Source organism: Ochotona curzoniae, unplaced genomic scaffold (assembly GCF_017591425.1).
Source record: "Ochotona curzoniae isolate NIBS_2020 unplaced genomic scaffold, NIBS_Ocur_1.0 contig_3190, whole genome shotgun sequence".
NCBI classification, from domain to species: Eukaryota; Metazoa; Chordata; class Mammalia; order Lagomorpha; family Ochotonidae; genus Ochotona; species Ochotona curzoniae.
The window spans coordinates 11,837,510-11,857,160 of NW_024465751.1; the positions used below are offsets into that span (position 1 = coordinate 11,837,510).

The following is a 19,651-nucleotide window of genomic DNA, read 5'->3' on the forward strand; positions in this document are numbered from 1 at the left end:
TGCTGCTGCTGCTACTTGTAGAATAGACTAGAAGAGGGTAAAGCCTGAAGCAGAATGGCTAATGAGGAAGCTGCTGCAACAAGATAGGGAAGAAATGGTGGTAGGGTCTATGGTAGTGATGGCAGTGGAGGCCATGAGAAGGTACAGAGGAGAGAATTTCTTGGTAGACTGGACATGGGACAAGGCAGAAAGAGAAGTCAGGCTGTTTGTCCGAGAAAGTAAAAAGTGCTGCCATTGATTAGGATAGAAAAGATTGTAAAGAAAGCTAGAGAGAGGAGCAGAGACTGAATGTTGAATACTTCAGACTTTCAAATGCCCCCTGAATACCAAGTAGAAAACCCTAGGAAGAAACCAGATATGTGGGTCCAGACTTCAAGAAATAAACCTGTGCTGGAAATAAACATTTAGGAATCTTTGGAAAACAGATAGTGGTTGACATTATGATGCCACAAAGATCAATATGATATGAATACAGAGAACACAAGCAAAGAGCAAGAGACCAACCCTGAAAATGAACAGTACAGGGAAAGTCAAGACACAGCATGTCCTAGGACCTGGTGAGGGAGTGAAGCTAGGAGAAGTGATCTACCGATCCCAAGTGATGAAGACATGTCAAAGATATGGCCTGGGATCTGATGGCCGCATTAACCAAGGTGAACTGTATGACGAACTGGATAAGTGTTTCAGTGATACCAGGAGATGAGATGTTCGCAATCCTTACTTCAGGCGAGGGTTCCTTCCAGGTGGTATTTTAAGACACCCAATTTTATAGCCATCACGAGATAGTATGAAAAAGACCTGCTACAAGGGAGCACTGGACTGGGGGTTATTCTGAAAATATACATGCATTTTGTGATATAAATACAGGTTTTTTTTAAAAAAAGGGAGCTATAGCTACAAGAGTAAATATTTTAATTATTAGAAAAAAAAGCATCTTAATATGATGTTGATGGGAATATAAACAAGTGCAATCATTGTGAAAGACAGTATGCCTATCCCTCAGAAATCTGAATATCAACCTATGATACACAGCCATCCCATTACTGGAATATGAAATCAGCATATTAAAGTATTATCTATGCCCCCCATGTATATAGCAGCTCAATTCACAATAGCCAAAATATGAAATTAACCTAGATATCCATTAACATTCACTTGCTGAACTGTTTATTTAGTGGAGGATTGGTTTCTGTGATTAAATTGAAAGTATACCATCATTAAATTTAAGTGAACAATAAGAGGAGAGAGAGGTGGGAAATTTCATTATATGTCATTTTAAAAACTATATGCATAACATACATGAAATATGTTTTCTTTATATAAATACTTTTATTAAAAACAAAGATCTAATGAAATAAAAGGAGTAGTGTAAATGAAGGTCTGGCACATATTATCTTTAACTATAACTGGGTGATATGCATAAGTCATTTCATTATCAATTGATCAAAAAACTAAACTCCTTTATTTTACTAAAACAGTCATATAAACAGTCTTACATAAATTATTTGATATATACTAGTTGCTACATTAAAACAAAACCTAAAGAAATTAATAGAAAAGCTGTACTTATTCCTCATAATACACACAGAAGAATTTTGAAAATAGGCTAATCTTCCATAAATAAAATTTCTGAATACAGAAAAAACTTTGTTTGGTAAATTAAAAAGTTGTAATTAAATTTCTAACAGTGTCTCCCATTTTTCTGTGTCACAATACATCATAATACAAACACCCTGAAAACACTACCCATGAAATGCCAATGGCATTTTAATATAAAAGCTTTTTTGAATATGGGGAGATAGCATTGTGGTGTTGAGCCACCACAGCTTATGATACCATCATCCCATTTTGGAGTGCCAATTTGAGTGCCAACAGCTCTGGTTCCATTCTAGCTTCCTGCCAATACACTTGTGAAAGGAATGGATGATGGGTAAAGTTCTTGGGGCTGTGCCATCCACATGGCAGACCTGGATGGAACTCTAGGTTACTGTCTTATCCTGGACCAATCCTAGCCATTGGGAGAGTGAATCAAAAGACAGAAAATCTGTGTCTATTCATCTGTACTCTACCTTTCAAGTAAGTATAAACATAGTAGACAAAAGCAAGTGTTGATTGGGAGGCTAGCATACCTGAGGTTCGGGGGATGACCCCTAGAGCAGGAACTCCAGCCCCATACAAATCTACTCAGTCACACAAAACCACCCCATGGGAACCCATCTGTCCTGTGGATAGCTGCAATGTGGCTAGATAATGTGACCTTTACATCAATTTGACACTGCACTTTGACTCTCTAGGGATGCTGTGACTTCTCTGGGTAGTCACCTGAATTGTGGCACTATTGTGAAAAGGTCCAGGGCCTGGCCATACTGGACTATCTAATACAAACCTAGTTCTTTGTACTACAGTTTAATCCTTCCTAAAACTGAAATAACAACAGAGTTCAATGCACACAGTTGTTTGAGGTTTGAGTGACTGACATACAGAACCATTTAGAACAGCATCTAATGTGTTGTAGTGTTGTATACATATAAATTGCATTTATATGTTTTCTCCAATTAATGATGTTACAATTCTGCTAACGCTACATGTACATCTAGCATTTTAAAATACAATTACATAAACCTCTGCACTAAATGCCATGGAAATTCCACCAGGAGTCATTACAGCGTATTTTAAGTTGTGACCATTTTCATACTGAGTTTCAATAAACAAATGATAACTTTAACATCTTACAACAGGAACCTACTTGGTTGGCTGGGAAACCAGGGCATCTTTATGGAGATGGTAACAAGGATACACATTGAAGGTACCAGGCTCCATGGAAACCCCTTCCACCAATGAAAAATCCTTTTCAACCAAACCAAACATTTCCATCATCTTAAATCCTGAAAGAAAAAAGGGAGACAATAGTGAACTGACACTTCAGCATTTTACATTCCAAGACTTTTTTCTAGAGAGAATTTAAAAACAAAAATAAAGTAGAAACATGGACCTCGTGTTAGAGCTATAGAATATACTTTTACTTGGAAACACAGAGATGGTGCATACCTGCAAGATCAATGCCATCCTTGTGCAACAGTGGGCAGGCTGGAAAACACAACAAACAAGGGACATGGCTAATTCAAATACTTTCCAAGCATATTCTAATCCTGTGAGAAGGAAACTAACAGACTTTCTGGAGGTCTTGTGGAGGGACTGCACATCTGATGTGGCTTTCTGTGGTTTCATAAATATGGAAATACTCTAACGTAGTCCCCTGCTAAAGACAACATGCCACAGCTTTGTTCTCCCTTCTGCGGCCTGTCAAAGTCAGTGGCTGTCATTGACAGCACCTTCCAAAAGACAACACACCCTAATTCATTTCCCAATACAGTTCTGAAACATTTGCCTCCATGTTCAAGCCCAGTTGCCTATAAACGTATCCTCTCCTCTGATTAGAGAAAGTCTCTATCAACTTAAAACTAAGCGAGGCAGACAGCACGTTTACTCCCTGTGTTCAACGTTATACAACCTCATGTCTGCTTCATAAACAGCTCAGGAAGTCAATATTCCTTTCTCAGATGAACGTGAGCCTCACTTCACTGGTGAGTTTATGGCTTCACACAACAGGATTAAACGCAAATTCCAAAGAACTAACTTGCTGATGCAGTTTCGCAGACAAAAGTAATTAATTCGTCTTCAATTTTCTTAAAGGCATCAAAGTCGTCCACAAAGAAGACATGGCGCGCACTGGGCTTGCTGCCAATGCTAACCAGCTCCGAGTAATCTGCATCAGCCACACCGATGGCAAAAATGTTGTAGCCTGTGGCAGAAGAGGAAGACATTTCTGATTACTTTACATCACACAAAATACAAATAATGCATTATCAGACAGGTCCAAGTGCTTAAAAATGTTTATTTAGGAAGGCTTGTGGGGGTGCATAATTCATCCTTTACAGTTCATTAAAATTCTATACACACTCAGTTCATTATGTGATAACTACGTATGCTATCATTCCTCAAAGAAATTTTCCATTTTAAAGACACTCAAACAGGCCAATGACCCAAACACTGCCCAAGTCCAAGCAGCTCCTTTGTAAATAGCATCTCTACTGATTGCATATTTTCATTGAGATGGAGAAACTAAGTGTACCTCAGTTTTTATCTAAGATTTACTGTAAACCCATGCATATTTCAAGCAGTTTGCAGTTTTATCTTCTTTTTAAGTAAATTATATTTTTTACGTACATTTTAAAATTTATTATTATAAAAGTAACAGATTTTATGCATTCCATATGTGCAGTTGATGACAATCGCTCTTCTCTCCTTCCCCTGCTCCCTGCCCCAATACTTTTCTCTCCCTTTCCTCTCTTCACAATGTTTGCAGGGTCATCATTTTAATTCTGATTATAGTCACAGACTTAATTTGGATTAATCATAATGTTCAAAAAGTAAAAAGACTACAAAGAACACATATCCACTGTAGTATAAACACAGGCTAAACATTACAATCCTATCCCAAAAAGAATTGTCTTATTCCTGCACTTTTTTGTGTGTTCCATATTAGTGGCCACATGTCAGAGAAAACATAAGTCTCTTTGAGATTGGCTTATTCTTCTAATCATAATGGTTTCCATTTGCAGCCATTTTGTTGCAAAAGATCTCATCACTTTTATTGCTGAGCAGTATTTCACATCTGTTTTCATGTTTGTGCAGTTGTTTTTAGTTTTCAGAAACAGAAACGAAGATGTTAATTGACCTGGCAACCTCAGTTAGGTCAGCAAATAAATATTAAATGACTATTTTCCAGGTATATATTTTTAAAGGTTTATTTATTTTTATTGGAAAGTCAGATTTACAGACTGAAGGAGAGACACAGAGGAAGATCTGTCTGCTGGTTCACTCCCCAAGCAGCTGCAACGGTCAGTGCCAAACCAATCCAAAGCCAGGAGCCTCGAGCCTCCTCTGGGTCTCTCGTATGGGTACAGGGTCCCAAGGCTTTGGGCTGTTCTCCACTGCTTTCCCACGTCACAAGCAGAGAGCGGGAAGGGAAGTGGAGCAGCCGGGATATGAACCAGCACCCATCTGGGATCCCAGGCATGTAAGGCAAGGATATTGGCCACTAGGCTACCGTGCCAGGCCCAGGCATATGACAGTTTCACAAGAGGCCTGAGGGAATCCCTATTTTACAGGTTCTACAGTGAGTTCCTTTCCCTGGTCCCTTATATTAAGTTTTGCAATTAATTGATGGTGATCCTTAACATCAGGCATCCTGTATACAACAAAGGTGTGAGAAAGGATGATAAATTTTCTCTGATAAAGCAAAGTGATTACACATTGATAAAGAGGGTTTTGAGAAAACGACATTGTCCATTTAAAATTTAAAATTTCAGAAACATTAAGAAATGCCAATGCAGCCTCTAAGTTGGTGTTCAGGAAACAACAGCGCTATTAGTAATTACTATTCTTTCTAAACATAAAACTTACCATCTGCTTGCATCTCTTTGGAGATTTTGTTCACATCATCTTGTGATCTTCCATCAGTTATAACCACAATAACCTTTGGGATTCCTCTTCTTGTACCAGATTCTGTGCTAAACAGGGTATCTCGAACATGCTTGATTGCTTTTCCTGAAATGAAGAAAGGCAACAGTCCAATTTCATTTCCACCATACCCTCCCTACCACCTGTCTTTGTCTTGCTGGGGAAGAAAGGATACAGAAACAATTCTTAAAGAATCTTCTTTAAAAAAACTTCTGCATCGAAAAGATCATGTTAGCAGTTAATGGCAGTCATGACTTGGGACTCGAGCTGTTTTTTTGTTTGTTTAATCTCACCTGTTTTTGTGTTCCCCCCTTTATATGAGATACGCTTGATTGCATCAAGAAGAGTCTCTTTCGTTTGATAAGCATTTAGTTTAAATTCGGTTCTGGGGTCATCAGTGAACTGAACCATTGCAACCTAGAAAGACAAATGGAATCATTTCTACATTTGCAGACTTCTGCTGGGTCAGAGGAAAACTATACCACAAAATCACCTGCAATTTAATTTCTTCCTTGATACATTCTGCATTCCCATTGGGTTAAATTTCCTCACAAGTTACTTATCAAATTTGAGAACAACTAGGATTTTTTCCATTAACTCTTTCTTAATATTAATACATATATATTATGAATATATTACATATATAACATATATATATTAGATCTCTATAAATGCATATATTCAAATATACTTAAATATATTTAAACACACACACATATATATTTGCACACACACACATATATTTAAATTTTTTAGGCATATGGGACTTCTACCACCTCATTTGACAGATGATAAACGGCAGTCTAATTTTATTCAATCAGTACTCAGTACAGTACTTCCACGGGCAAGCTTTTATCCTGCATTCAGAATTGAATCCAATCATTATTGTTCTTTATCATACCTCTAAGAAGGAGTCATAATAAGAGCTGAAGTAATAAGGTTTAACTGCATAAGAATGAATAAACGGTTGCTCTGTTCGACTTGCCTGAGTTCCATCTGCCCCAATTTTGTCCAGTGCTCCTACTGTGCTATAGAGGAAGTTGATGATCTTATTGAAATTATCGTCTCCAATGCTCCAGGACCCATCCACCATAAACACCAGGTCTGCCTTGGCAGCTTTGCACACTGGAAGACCAAGAATAAATTTGAAATTGGAGAAAAGGGGGAAATAGAGTAGTTACTGCATCAATAAAACAGATCATGTTTTTCCTCTGTAACTAAGTCCATCTTTCAAAAGAAAGACATGAAGCTGATTATTGCAAACTCTTGCTCTCCATGCTTCTACACTAGCATTTCCCTTCCATACTCCAAGTTCCTGTATAGGACTAAAATGTTTCTATCAGGCATGGGAAAGCATAGGGCCAAAAGTGCATTAATTTCAGCCCCAAAGAATGAAAATGAGGGAATAGGAGACAGTGGAACTAAAGGAATTTAGAGACGACAGCAAGAACAAAGCCTGTCTACTGCCTACTGAATGAAGACCAGCAAAGTCGCCACATGGCACACCCTGTCCTCTGTCTTCTCAGTCAGAAAGTTAATTTCACAGACCTTCACTGAGAAGGAAGATAAGTAAAACAACAGAAACAGACTAATCTATAATTTGATATGCAGTTGAGGCCTCAGGCAAATTTTAATTCTACACTTGCTCAAACATTGCCCATTCCTTCCTGCTGCTCCTATAGGTACATCAGTAAATGCAAACTCGTGCTGGCCAGGGAAGCTCTTCACAGGTGCTAACAGAGAAACATGCAATCGGCCTACTCCATCGAAAGCATTTTTTTTAAAAGTCCATTTTCACTATCATGGGCTGTCTCAGATTATCTGTACCTTTCTCTCCCCTCATTAGTGCAAATCACTATTTTTATGAAGACACAAACAATTTAGTCTTCAATAATCTGAATTGTTCCATCTTAGGCTAGTTGCACAAAAACATTCTATAACATGCCTTTGTCTTTTCTTCCACACACACACACACACACACTCACACACACCGGGTTTTTATCTTATTAAATGCAATTTTGCTCTTGTAATAGCTGTTTATAATGCGAAACACACCATCTCCAACTAAAATACAGTGCAAACTGAGGGGTTGCAAGAACCTGTTGAGGTTATTTTCATGAGTTCTGCAATTTACAAAATTTTACAAATTTGTACTTTGAATTCAAAACTAACAGGAATCACAGAATTTGCTAATTCGAAGTTCATAAAAGAAAATGAAGTCCTCTATTTCCAAGGAATGATTAAGTACAATTAGGCTTCAGCTTCATAAAGAGAATGAAATACTTTACCAATGCACTCAAAATTAAAACATTGCAGGGTAGACCGCAGAAAAGAAGGAAAATACATCAATATGCATGAAAGAATTACCTCTTGGACACAAAGTATGGTTTTTAATTTTCTTCTTTAAATTTTCCCTACTTTTTAGTTTAACGTTTAGTAAACATATAGCATTACTGTAATAATAAAATTCATAAGATTTTTAATTAAATAAACTCAGGGAAAAGAAAGTACAAAATGAATAGTGCGTTCAAGTTGCAAAGGCTCCACTTTATTCTGAAAATTTCAGAATCTACGTTTTTTTCTTTGCTAATATTTATTCACATAGGCCTTTCCAAATCACCTAGGAGGCCCAAGAGAATTCATGAATGTCTAGATAATGGTATTCAAGTTCAGCTATAAATCTATTCTAACCACTGAGCATTCTCATAAATTCATCAATTCAGGTTATGTTTTCAGTGTTAATATTGAGAAAAATCATAAATTCTTAGAATACAGATGGCTGGATATTAATATGAAAGTAGAGTTTTGCATTCTAGGTAGTGTGAACATAATTTAAAAGTATGCTGGGCAGCGTAGAATGTGCCTGGAGAGTCTTTAGTTGTACAACTCTGCTGTCACACAACACAGTCTGGAGCATACTGCCAACATCAGTTGATTACAGAAGACTTCGCACACCACAGCAGCAGAGATTTTGCACTTTGTCAATGTCAAACTGTCGCTTTAACAGGCCACTCTGACTCTGCTGACTACAGCTCCTGTACAGCAGCACAGCGTACATTCACTTGTACCCATGGATGTAATACGCACTTTCAAATGCATAGTGAATGGAAATAGGCTGCCAATACATACACGCTCCCTCCAGTTCAGCCTTTCCATTCCAGATCTCACTGCCATAATACAAATTTCCTCTTCCCATGCCATGTCCTAACTCCTGATTCTGGATTACAAATCAATTTATAACTCCATCCTAACGAAGATTAGGATATGTGCCATACTGAAATATCTAGAGTTCCCAGACACATTATACACTTGGATGATTTTATGAGTGTTTTTCATCTCCGTGTTTATGTCTAAAACCCATTCCTCAAAATATAGCTTAAATTTCTCCTTCTCTTTATAAGCCATTTGCCTTTGACAGCATTAACTGTTTTCATTTCTTTGCCACCACAGCACAATCTCTAGTTCACTCTTCTTAGTAATCACACAGGCAAGTACCCAATTCTCTTGTAAAACTGAAAATAAGCAGAGAGCAGTAACCATGTGTTACTCATGGACGTACGCTGAGAATGAATTGTAGCATTAATAAATGTCCATTCACAGAACAAGACAGAACAAACCACTTTGTTGGGAGGCATTATAAAAGTTACCCTCACAGCTTGGATTAAAAAAAAAAATTGTAAGAAACTATTGTGATGACAGAAAGAACAAATGGAAGGGACATTTCAAAGGGAAACTGGAAAACCATTACTCTTGACTGCTGAATTATAAAGTGGACTTTCACCGAATTATGCAACTATTATGTCTTGGTGAACTTAGTACTCTGATACGGTCAATATCAATCCATTACATTATAAAAAGCAACTGTGTGCATACAAAATTCATTATTCTGTGGTTAATTCTTTCAAATTATCACTTTATGGCTTGGCATGCATCAGTGATACCAGACTATAATTAGCACAATAACAACCTATTAGTAATACTCAACTAAAAGTCAGCAGAGAAAGCAGCAGAAGCCACAGAGCTGGAATCACATTATTACTATATTATTATTTTTACCTTCTTTTGCTGGTGGAATTGTTGGTGGAAATGTTGGTGGCTGAGTTGGAAGGGATTCTGCAAAGAAAAGAAATGACATCAATTACCGCCTCATCTCTGAGGAAGTAACTTTCAGCGGAGTCGATGATTTTGATAATGTTCTGCATTGAGATTTTAACGATGACTTTAAAGCAACCACAGCCCATGGAAGCCAACTCTATCCATCCTCAGGCTAAAGAGCTGAAATGCCATTTTGCCACGATTCAGTTTACTCAGCAGGAGTGAATGCAATCAAACTGTCAAGTACAAAGTGGTTTTGATACTGATTTAAGGCAGGAATCCTGTCAACCCGTTTCAAATTTAATGTCTGGCTGCTTTTATAAATACAATTGACTTCATTCTCATTCTGCCTAATCAAGGTTGACCATCAATCCTTGCTCAATAGCATTTCCCCTCTTCCCACCATTTCTCCCAAAGGAATGTTGGCTACCAGTAGACTTGGATTCACTTCCTAGTCTGCTTGAACCATATCTGAAAGATGTCTTAGAAGTCTTGCAGTACTGAAAGCCAAATGTAAACATCGTCAGGATAAATTTGCTTAAATATTTTCCACCTGAGTGATGAGAGTTGAGCTGTCTACATATTGTGTAAAGGTGTCTGCACAGTTTGGCTGCTGGAAATCATGGTGTTACTAGGTAAAAATGTATATTATGTGTTCACTAATTGCTGTTATTTAATACTAAAGATTCAATTAAAAACTGAGAAATTTCTACTCATACTCCAAGTTTAACACACTGGAAATCCTTCTGCTAATCAGAACCATTCACAAGAGGAGTGTCCAACCTCAACAGACAGCACGCACTGCTTAGTCAAACTGATCGCGTGTCCCGAATATTACTGAGGGAATCTTGTTGGTAAGAAGTTTAGATGAAGGGAATTTTAAGATCTGTTCCAACTCTAAAACCCAAAATAAAATGATTTAAATAAAATAATTTATCTTTTAAAAAGTACAATAACAATATTAACACTGCTAGGAAAAGCACTAATTCTTATTCAAAATAGGAGAATATCATGACATGAGCTCAATTGTAAAATATAGAATACAAACACACACACAATCAGAATTTCTTGAAGGAAACAAGGGTGGTAGAAATACATATTTCCACATGTACGAGAGCCAAATGGGATGTGGGACAGACTGGACTAGTCTGCTACACACACTGGCAAAACCCTGGTGGGGGTTATAGTTGGTCGCTCTGACTGGGCTGCAGCTCCCACTGGTTTATGTGAGGGCTGAGTATGTGCTGAGCAGAACCAGGCTGGATTGCAACACCCATTGGTTCCAATAGAAGTTGGGGCTGAAAACAGAACCAACCCAGCAATTGCAACCACCAGCTGATTGGGGCGATGGACTGTTCTGGGCCCTGTGCTTGCTAGTACATACAAGAATCTAGTCTGGGAACACCTCAGACAAAGTTTCTTTGGGGATCCACCCAATCGAACTGCTGGACTCAGAACCCTAACCAAGAAAAGTCAGAAGACAGAACAAGTCAATCAACCATCTCAGCCATATGTTGGCAGCGAAATACTGGACAAATGGAGACTCTATGATGGACTATGTCAATCAGTGGATTCTTCAACGACCTCATCGTGCTTGGAGTGGCGAGTTTGGCAGCGATTCATAACTGGTGAACTATCAAAACCATTTAAGCAAGTATCTCAGAGTATGCCCCATATCCGGGACCTGGGGTGGGTGGGAAACTGGGTGGGGCTTCTCCCTCAATATCCCCCTTTACCTCAGATACATGAAGGAAACACTATGGAAATAATAGTCTTACCCACTTTCCTATAGACCTTGAACCTCTTTACCCTAATTAATTATGTAAAGATTGTCAAAAATATAATAAAAAATTTAAAACATATTTTCAGAAAGGAAAAATGAATAAAGAGAAAAAAGACAACAGCACTGAATGCAGTTATGTTTTATATCTATGTCACTATACCCTATGCAGATAATCCTTTGAGGCTAAAAAGGTTCAAAAGTAAAAACCTGAGAAATACAAGTAATAAAACTTTCCTCTAAACTGAGATTTATTCATCTTAAAATATGTGCAAGTAGTAGTTCTTTATAAACATGCATGTTTTTTAATGCGGACAATTGAGGCATATCTACAGTTTGGTCAATGAATCTTTAGTGTGTTGTTATGTCAGAGAAATGAAGAAATTTGGGCAGAACCTCTGGTCCAATTTTTTGGGTGCAAAGAATCACCATGAATGGTTGACACATGCTTTTATCTGTTGTATGGCATACAGATGGTCTCCATCTTCAGCTGTGTGAGGGGCTGTCACACACAAGTAAAAACATCCTTGTTCTGCGTTACTTCAGAAGGTTGGAATAGAGTCAACAGGCAGAGGAAGGCAGATGTATCCAACATAAGGGAAACTTTTACATCAAACAGAGCTATCCAAATTGGAATTAACCCAGGTTTGCAATCGATAGTTATGGGGTTAAGATTAGGGGAATTTGTAGTATACCAGGAATTGTAAACCTGAATGTTTTTACAGGTCATATAATCAAAGGACTTAAGCAAAATAGCAAACCTGAAAGCTTGTACACAACAGTTAATTTGCTCTAACAGTTTGGCACTATGAAGACAGGTGGGCTCTGTATTGCAAAATAGTTTGAATTTTCAAAAAAGCACTAAAAATTGAAATTAATAAGTATGAATCAGAGCAAACATGGCTAATCATGAGACGTAGCTCCATTAGCTTGTGATTTCTAAGATAATAAGGTGATGACAAGAATATCTAGTCAATAAAATTCAACCTGAAGAAAACCTCTTTAATAACAACTTTGTTTCATTGGATCTTTTTCTGTTATTACTGGAGGTAAAATGGCAGATATTTACAATTAGTTAGAAATAAAAAGATGCTCAGAGATGCTTAATTTCCTAGGACTACATTGATAAAAAGAACAAGAGCTCCAATAAAACCTGTTTCATTCTAACAGATCTTGTATAACCAGGCCCCTATTTCAATTCATTATTATATATCTATCTCATATAATAATGAATATATATATATCCACAAATTGGAATTCTAATCAGCAATAAAAATAAGCAAATCAATGATACTATCTATAGTATGGATAGACATCTAACAAATATAAAAGATTATATATTGAATATTGCATTTTAATATTTGCAATACATTTTTATTTGTTTGTAGGACTACCAGGTAAGTGAGAAAGACAGGCAGAGAGAGGGAGAGAGGGATATCTTCCACCTGCTTGTACATTCCCCAAATGGCTTCAATAACAGTGCTGAGCCAGGCCAAAGCCAATAACCAGGAACTTATTCTTGGTCTCCTGCATGGGTTCACAGGCCCAAGCACTAGGGCAATCCTCTACCTGTACCCATATGGAATGCTGACATGGCAGGTGCAGGCTTAACTATGCTACAATGTTAGCCCAACTTATTTCCGTGCTTATCCAATGCCCAGAAAATGCAAGTATATGATAAACTAAAGTATATTGTCTTGGGCAGAAAATGAGGAAACAAAAATAACTGAAGAAGTGCTAAAGTTATCTTTGAGATGATGGAAACATTTGAAAATTGGATTGTAGTAATCGTTACAAACATTTAAAATTGTGTAAAAATTATTGGATTGTATTTCTGAGATGGCATTTAAATTTCAAAATATATAAAATACACTTCATAAGTATACATATAGTATAAAGTATTGACTTTCAAGCTCTTAAAGTCTTCATATTACAAAAAAAGATTACTATTATCTCACCATATTTTTGAAAACCCTATGTTGATTTTTTTCCCCCGCATGTACCAAAGAGGCTAAAATTTGTCAGGTCCTAAGCAGGGATCTGGATCAGAAATGAAGCAGGTGGGACAGGAACCAGTGCCCATAAGGATGTCAGCACCACAGGCAGAGGGATTTGCTCTGAACACCACCGCAAGGCCCTCAGGTAGCTGTTTCTAAGAGCCACAAACATGGAGAAAGAGATAGCCAAAGGAGACCATTACCCATTTACACCTGAGTCACAAGTCCTCAAAGATAACAAGTTCCCAGATACTGAGTAAAATGGACTAGGTCCCAAAGATTCACCACCATTCAAATCATTCCAGCATGTGTGTCCTCTAGATCAGGAATCCTTAATTAAAAGTCATTCCAAGAAGTTAACATCCTCCCTGCACTTTACAACATGTAAAAAGTGCTTTGTTTCCATTTTATACTTTGCCTTTCCCTAGGGTGCATCAGATCTGCAGCCAAGCCAGAACAAAAACACAAAAGCCTCTGAAGCTGGCAGTAACTCTAGGGTCGGTCAGTTGGAACACGTTGGCTCCATTCCCACCCTCGTGGCTGGGGTAACATGCCATTGCTTTAATGGCAGGACCCAGTCCTTCCATTCCATTTCACACACCACAAGACACAAACGTTCCTTATGGATATGAAGTCACAATAGAAGTCATTATTTCAAGTCTTTTGCCATCATATGCTCACACACCCCCTTGTGAAACATACACAGAGGGTGGTAGAAACCGTAAGTCGTGATGACATCAGTGAACCACATGCAATGAACTCTGGGGGGTGGATAAGGGAAGAAAAATGTGTATTACATATCTTCCTGTGTAGAAACAAGTCATATTCTTCTGCATGGAATAATATATTTAAATTGAAACAGGAGGCTGATGAAACAGTTTGCTTGTGGAGAGGCTGATCAGGAAGGGATACCCTTGACTTACGTGTTTTTTCCATTACGCTCACGCCAGGTCCCTCAAGCTCTTGGAGCTTCGTGTAAATGCTGATTTTATATTCTGAATCAGGCTGAAGTCCATAGAAACAGTGCCTGGTTGTCCCTCCACCCACAGTGGATTCTTGCTTTTGTGTATCTATAATAGAAACAAAACACAAAACACAGACACTTTGGAAAGTTTTGAAAACAGCCATCAGTAGCTGATTTGCCTCTAAAATTCTTAGCATGTGTGCTGTATATCAAGTAACTCCATAGTAAATTATGCTTTTGTGAATTATGCTGTCTTTTCCGAAGAATTAATATAACCACTTTTAGATAAAAATCATGTCTAATGTGCATAAAAATACAACTTACTATTAAAATACTCCTGCTGTCAACTCTACTCAAAGCAAAACCATCAATGATCGTAACTACGAATACATATTTTTAAACACTGTGTTGGACAAGTGTGGAATTAATATTTTAAAATCAGAATTGCCCTTAGCACAATTCTCTGAAATACAGTAAAATAATGACTAAAAGGCATGGAGGAATCCATCCTTTGGGTATCATGTGACCTGCTATCTTCCAATGGGATGCCTTTCTAGTCTCAGGACAAGACTACAGAGCTGCAAAACACAGCATCCGGGTAAGCCTCATGCATTCAGTCTAGGAGTTAGGGCTCTTGGATGTCAGAAGCTTCACCCATGGGCTCAGATATTTTTCCAAGCTGCCACATGTTCAGGCAAGAGCTTGGAGCAGCTCTGGGGCAATCAGGCAGTCTCTATGCTAATGTCTTCCTTAATAGAGTACTTTTTTTAAAAAGATTTATTCATTTATTGGAAAATCAGATATACAGAGAGGAGGGGAGACAGAGAGGAAGAACTTCTATCCGATGATTCACTCCCCAAGTGAGCGCAATGGCCTATACTACACCAATCCGAAGCCAGGATCCAGGAACTTCTTCCGGGTATCCCATGTGGGTGCATGGTCCCAAGGCTTTGCGCCGCCCTCCAATGCTTTCCCAGGCCACAAGCAGGGAGCTGGATGGGAAGTGGGGGCTGCCGGGATTAGAACCAGCGCCCATATGGGATCCCGGCGCATTCAAGGCAAGGACTCTAGTCGCTAGGCCACGTTGAAACCCTGAGTTTTAACTCACACCTATGACTTCTTCCATTTGCACAGGAAATACCTAGTGATATCAGAAGAAGCTCACCGATTTTCCTGAATCCACTCTGAAATTTCTTTTCTATTCCTTTAAAATGATAATTGAGAAAACAGGATATGGTGAAGTGGCTTAGGGTTTGAACTGTCTCCCAGTTACTGGTCCCAAGGTTCTTTTTATTCTACCAAGGAGCGACACCTGCGATAGCCAATCCCATGAAGCATCTCTGTCCTGTTCTGCATTATGGCAGAATCACAAGGAACTCTAGTGGTCTAACTCTGAGCTCTTCTTCATTCTCACAACCACAGCAAAGCTACTGTCCTTCTCCTGGTAGTTTGTGCCAGCCTTTGAGCCTGGAGATGTTGGCTCCAGTGGAGCCTGTGTGAGAAATCACCAGGCCGAGACAGAAGCTTCAAGGAAGGATGCCTCCTGGATTTGGCTGCATCCCTAGTGGTCTTTGTGTTCCTCACTGTACTCTCTTTGCTGTTATCTTTATGGCTGGAATAATGCTATTTCTACACGGCAAAGGCTCAATATACCTTTATAGTTCTACGAAGCCTTCTCATGGGAGATTGGACAAAGATTCCCAGCAGTATGGAATAAAAATTATCAGGTCATTAGCTTTAATAAACCTACCTGGGACTATTTTTGAGGATTCCTAAAAAGAAGATTATAGTAGAGATCTATGGAAAATAAAAAACCATACAGGAAGAAAAACTAAGAAAAATAGACAGGTTAATATTAAAACCAATGCAAGGCCACAAGGCACAATGAGAGCTAACTGCATAATGATTAAAACTGCAGCTGGTGCCAAACCACGTCCAGAAACAATCTTTTCTCAACAGGCCTGCTTACCTCCCTGGAATAATTATTTGTAGAAATGTAACCACATGAATAAGCAAAAACATGTCCCTTTGCAATAATCTATTGTTTAAAAGTTGATGCCTTGCTTTTGCAGAATGCACTCAAATACAACTGGCTTGAGTTATCATGTGTGTCACTTGCCGAATTTTGACCACCATTCCCAGTGTCCTGTTCCTGTCAAACTGATTGCTCCCAGCCAAGCTGGTCCGTTGCAGGATTGATTACAGTCATTTGTGGAAGGCTTACTAGACATCAGGCACTGTTTGGTTTTTTTAATGTTAGCATCAACAAAGATGATAATGCCCAATCTTGAATGAGTGTTTATCACATGAGAGGAAAGTCTAAGGATTTTATCTGTAATAGCTCATTTGGTCCCTACAACCTTCGCAAATCATCCTCAATACAAATCCCAGACTGAAAGTCAGAAAAATTAGTAACTTTCCACTTGGCAGAACTGAGATTTGAATGTCAAATTCTAATTCCTAATCTCAGAGGAAGTGTTATAAATTCCACTAACATATTAAAATGCAACTGTTTGAGGGCTACTAAGAGTGTAGTAAATACACAAATATGACAGCCAGGGATGGGACGTGCTAGGACTCAACTTCATCACTCTGTTGGACACGGCCACCTTGGGAGGCTTTAATTACAGGTGATTCTCAGGGAGGCTTCGTCATACACATACATTTTTAAAGTTTTTTTTCCAAGGAGGAATGAATGTGGCTGAAAGGCAGTATCACTGCTACCATGAAAAATATGAAAGTTCAGATTTCTTCCCAGACTTCTCTTCCTTCGGTCCATCAGTTACATCTGTCTAGGCAAAGGCCTATGGAGTTTTGTTTTTTGGAGACTTAAAATTTGTTTATAAAAACTGCATGGCTCAACGTGGACTTGTCCTGAATACATTTTCAAATAAATTCACAACAAGGAAATGGATTTGTGCATGTTTTTGGTTATACTTGTATATAAACAGAAGATGTGGTGATTATTTTTTCTACAAAGTAATTTAGATTTCTAATATTCTAATGTGCCTGGGAAATATGCTAACTAATGGGAAAAAAAGAGAAAGCTTCAAGATTCTTGGTGAAAAATTACATTCTTCAAATACTTGTACTCACAGATGATATTTGTGAAAATGTTTATTAAAATAACCAAACACAGGCATGATGCCTCATTTGGCTATTCCTCTACCTGCCAGCTCAGGTATCCCATATGGGAGCAACTTTGTGTCTTGGATGTTCCACTTCCCATCCAGCTCCTTGCTTGTGACCTGGGCAGGCAACAGAGCAGATTTCAAAGCCTTTGTGCCCTGCACTCACAGGGGATCTAAAAGAGGCTTCTAGCTCCTGGCTCCAGGCTTTGGGTTGACTCAGCTCTGGCTAATAAGACCATTTGTGGGATGGAAGATTTTTCTCTCCTGTCCATAAATCTGCCTTTCCAATGAAAATAAACTAAAATAAAATAACCCAATACAAATGTTTAAGGAGATAGAAATGCTAATTATCCTGGTTTTTTTTACACATACAAGTATCAAATTATCATACTATATCGCAGATATGGATAAGCATTATGTGCCATTTAAAAAGTTAAACAAAAATCATAATATAAAAAAACATAACATTTGTTTTTTAAATGCAAAAATGTCAAGTTTTTAACTATCTAGATTTTAATCTATATTTTCATATATATGAAAACAATATATTTCTATAATATGCATAATATATTTCTCACTTCTGTCTATAGATGAATATTTTAAAATACAAATAAATTCAAGATGCTTGTTAAATGCCATTCATTCATTTCAGTTTCCAAGGCGATCTTTGTAATATTTATTAATACATTTGTTTGGAATGAAACACTGTCTTCCTTCATCATACCTTTGTCATACCAGGTAGCGGTTAGAGTGTTTGGGAGCTCATGCTTTGCAGAAGTTCAACAGCAAGCAAGCCCTGTGCTCCTCGTGTCTGCTTTACTGCTGTCCCACTGCCTCGGTGCGCAGGCTCACAGTCCTGCAGTGACTGTAGCTTTCTCACCTTTCCCCAGAACCACAGGCAGCTCCAAGGGCCTGTGTGCCACTCCCTGACATGCATGCTCCAAATCCTGCACATGCATCAGACCATCGCTTCAGATTCTAGCCACTCTCCAGGAACTGATTCTAGAAACGGGCTTTTCTGTTATTTCCTATTTCCTATGGATACCCATCCCTTCTGAAATGCTTGAAAATACTGTATTTTATTGCTAAAAATAAATACATAAATCTTACGAACCATTGGAAAACTGGAAAAGGCATGATGCAATTCATGGCAAGCAGTATCAGTTTGGTTCCCAATAGGGTCACATGAATGGAGTATATCCATGCTGCTTTTGGCTTGTGCATTTCAGGTCTAATGGCACTGCCTTAAAGAAAAATATCAAAGTTGCTCGAGTGATGACTAATACCTTCAACCCCTCATTCCCAAAGCAGGAAATTCATTAAACATGGGGGTTGGAGCGGGGGGGGGAGATTTGTCTTTGTGTATTTCTTCTTATGAAGCAAGGTTAATTACGTTTTCTAGATTGTTATCCAGATGATGAAGATAATGACTCTACCAACTTCACCCATCAACATTTCCTACAATAGTTACTGTGCTGCTCACACAGTGGGCCGCCAGGGTCCAGCCAGGAAACAACCCGACAGAACTGTTTCATAGAAACCGACTTCCCCTGCCCTGACCTCTATCCTGTGTCTCAATCATGTCACTTTAGTAAAAGTTGAACTTTAAGGGTAGATTTTGCTAACTTTTTTTCTGTATCTGGTTATTGGTAAAATAGATTTTCCATGTTGTTGCAATATTCTGTACCCATTAATACATAAAACTACAAAATTGGCATTTCAATACTTATTCACAAACCAGGGGAACATCTTCTGGAGTCTTTTCTATGTATGTTATTAGAAATTCATCAATATGGGCATCAAGAAAATAATAGAGTATTATAAAATATTGGGCCTCTCTGACATACAAGCACATGAACTTGAAGGCTGTAGCCAACTCTAGGTATCAAGACAATGCAGAGGGTCTGGTGTGATAGCCTGTGTGATAACGTTCTCACCTTAAACATGCACAGGATCCCGTATGGGCACCAGTTCTAATCCTGTCAGCCCTGCTTCCCATCCAGCTCCCTCCTTGTGCCCTGGGAAAGCAGTTGAAGACAGCCCAAAGTTTTGGGACTCTGCACCCACATGGGAAACCTGGAAGAAGCTCCTGGCTTCTGGCTTTGTATTGGCTCAGCTCCTGCCATTGTAGCCACCTGGGGTGTGAACTATTGGACAGAAG

At 38.4% G+C, this 19,651-nt stretch overlaps 1 protein-coding gene across 1 annotated transcript in view; it reads right to left on the reverse strand.

Annotated features, from left to right (window-relative positions):
- Window positions 1-19,651, reverse strand: part of COL14A1 (collagen type XIV alpha 1 chain) — a 197,424-nt gene that overhangs the window by 70,567 nt on the left and 107,206 nt on the right. The window contains exons 24-31 of the mRNA XM_040979368.1: window positions 14,319-14,465; window positions 9,580-9,636; window positions 6,509-6,648; window positions 5,817-5,940; window positions 5,467-5,610; window positions 3,638-3,802; window positions 3,049-3,087; window positions 2,747-2,885 (exon numbers count right to left, since the gene is read on the reverse strand). Coding sequence (XP_040835302.1) covers window positions 2,747-2,885; window positions 3,049-3,087; window positions 3,638-3,802; window positions 5,467-5,610; window positions 5,817-5,940; window positions 6,509-6,648; window positions 9,580-9,636; window positions 14,319-14,465 — 955 coding nt within the window. The remainder of the gene's footprint in view (window positions 1-2,746; window positions 2,886-3,048; window positions 3,088-3,637; window positions 3,803-5,466; window positions 5,611-5,816; window positions 5,941-6,508; window positions 6,649-9,579; window positions 9,637-14,318; window positions 14,466-19,651) is intronic.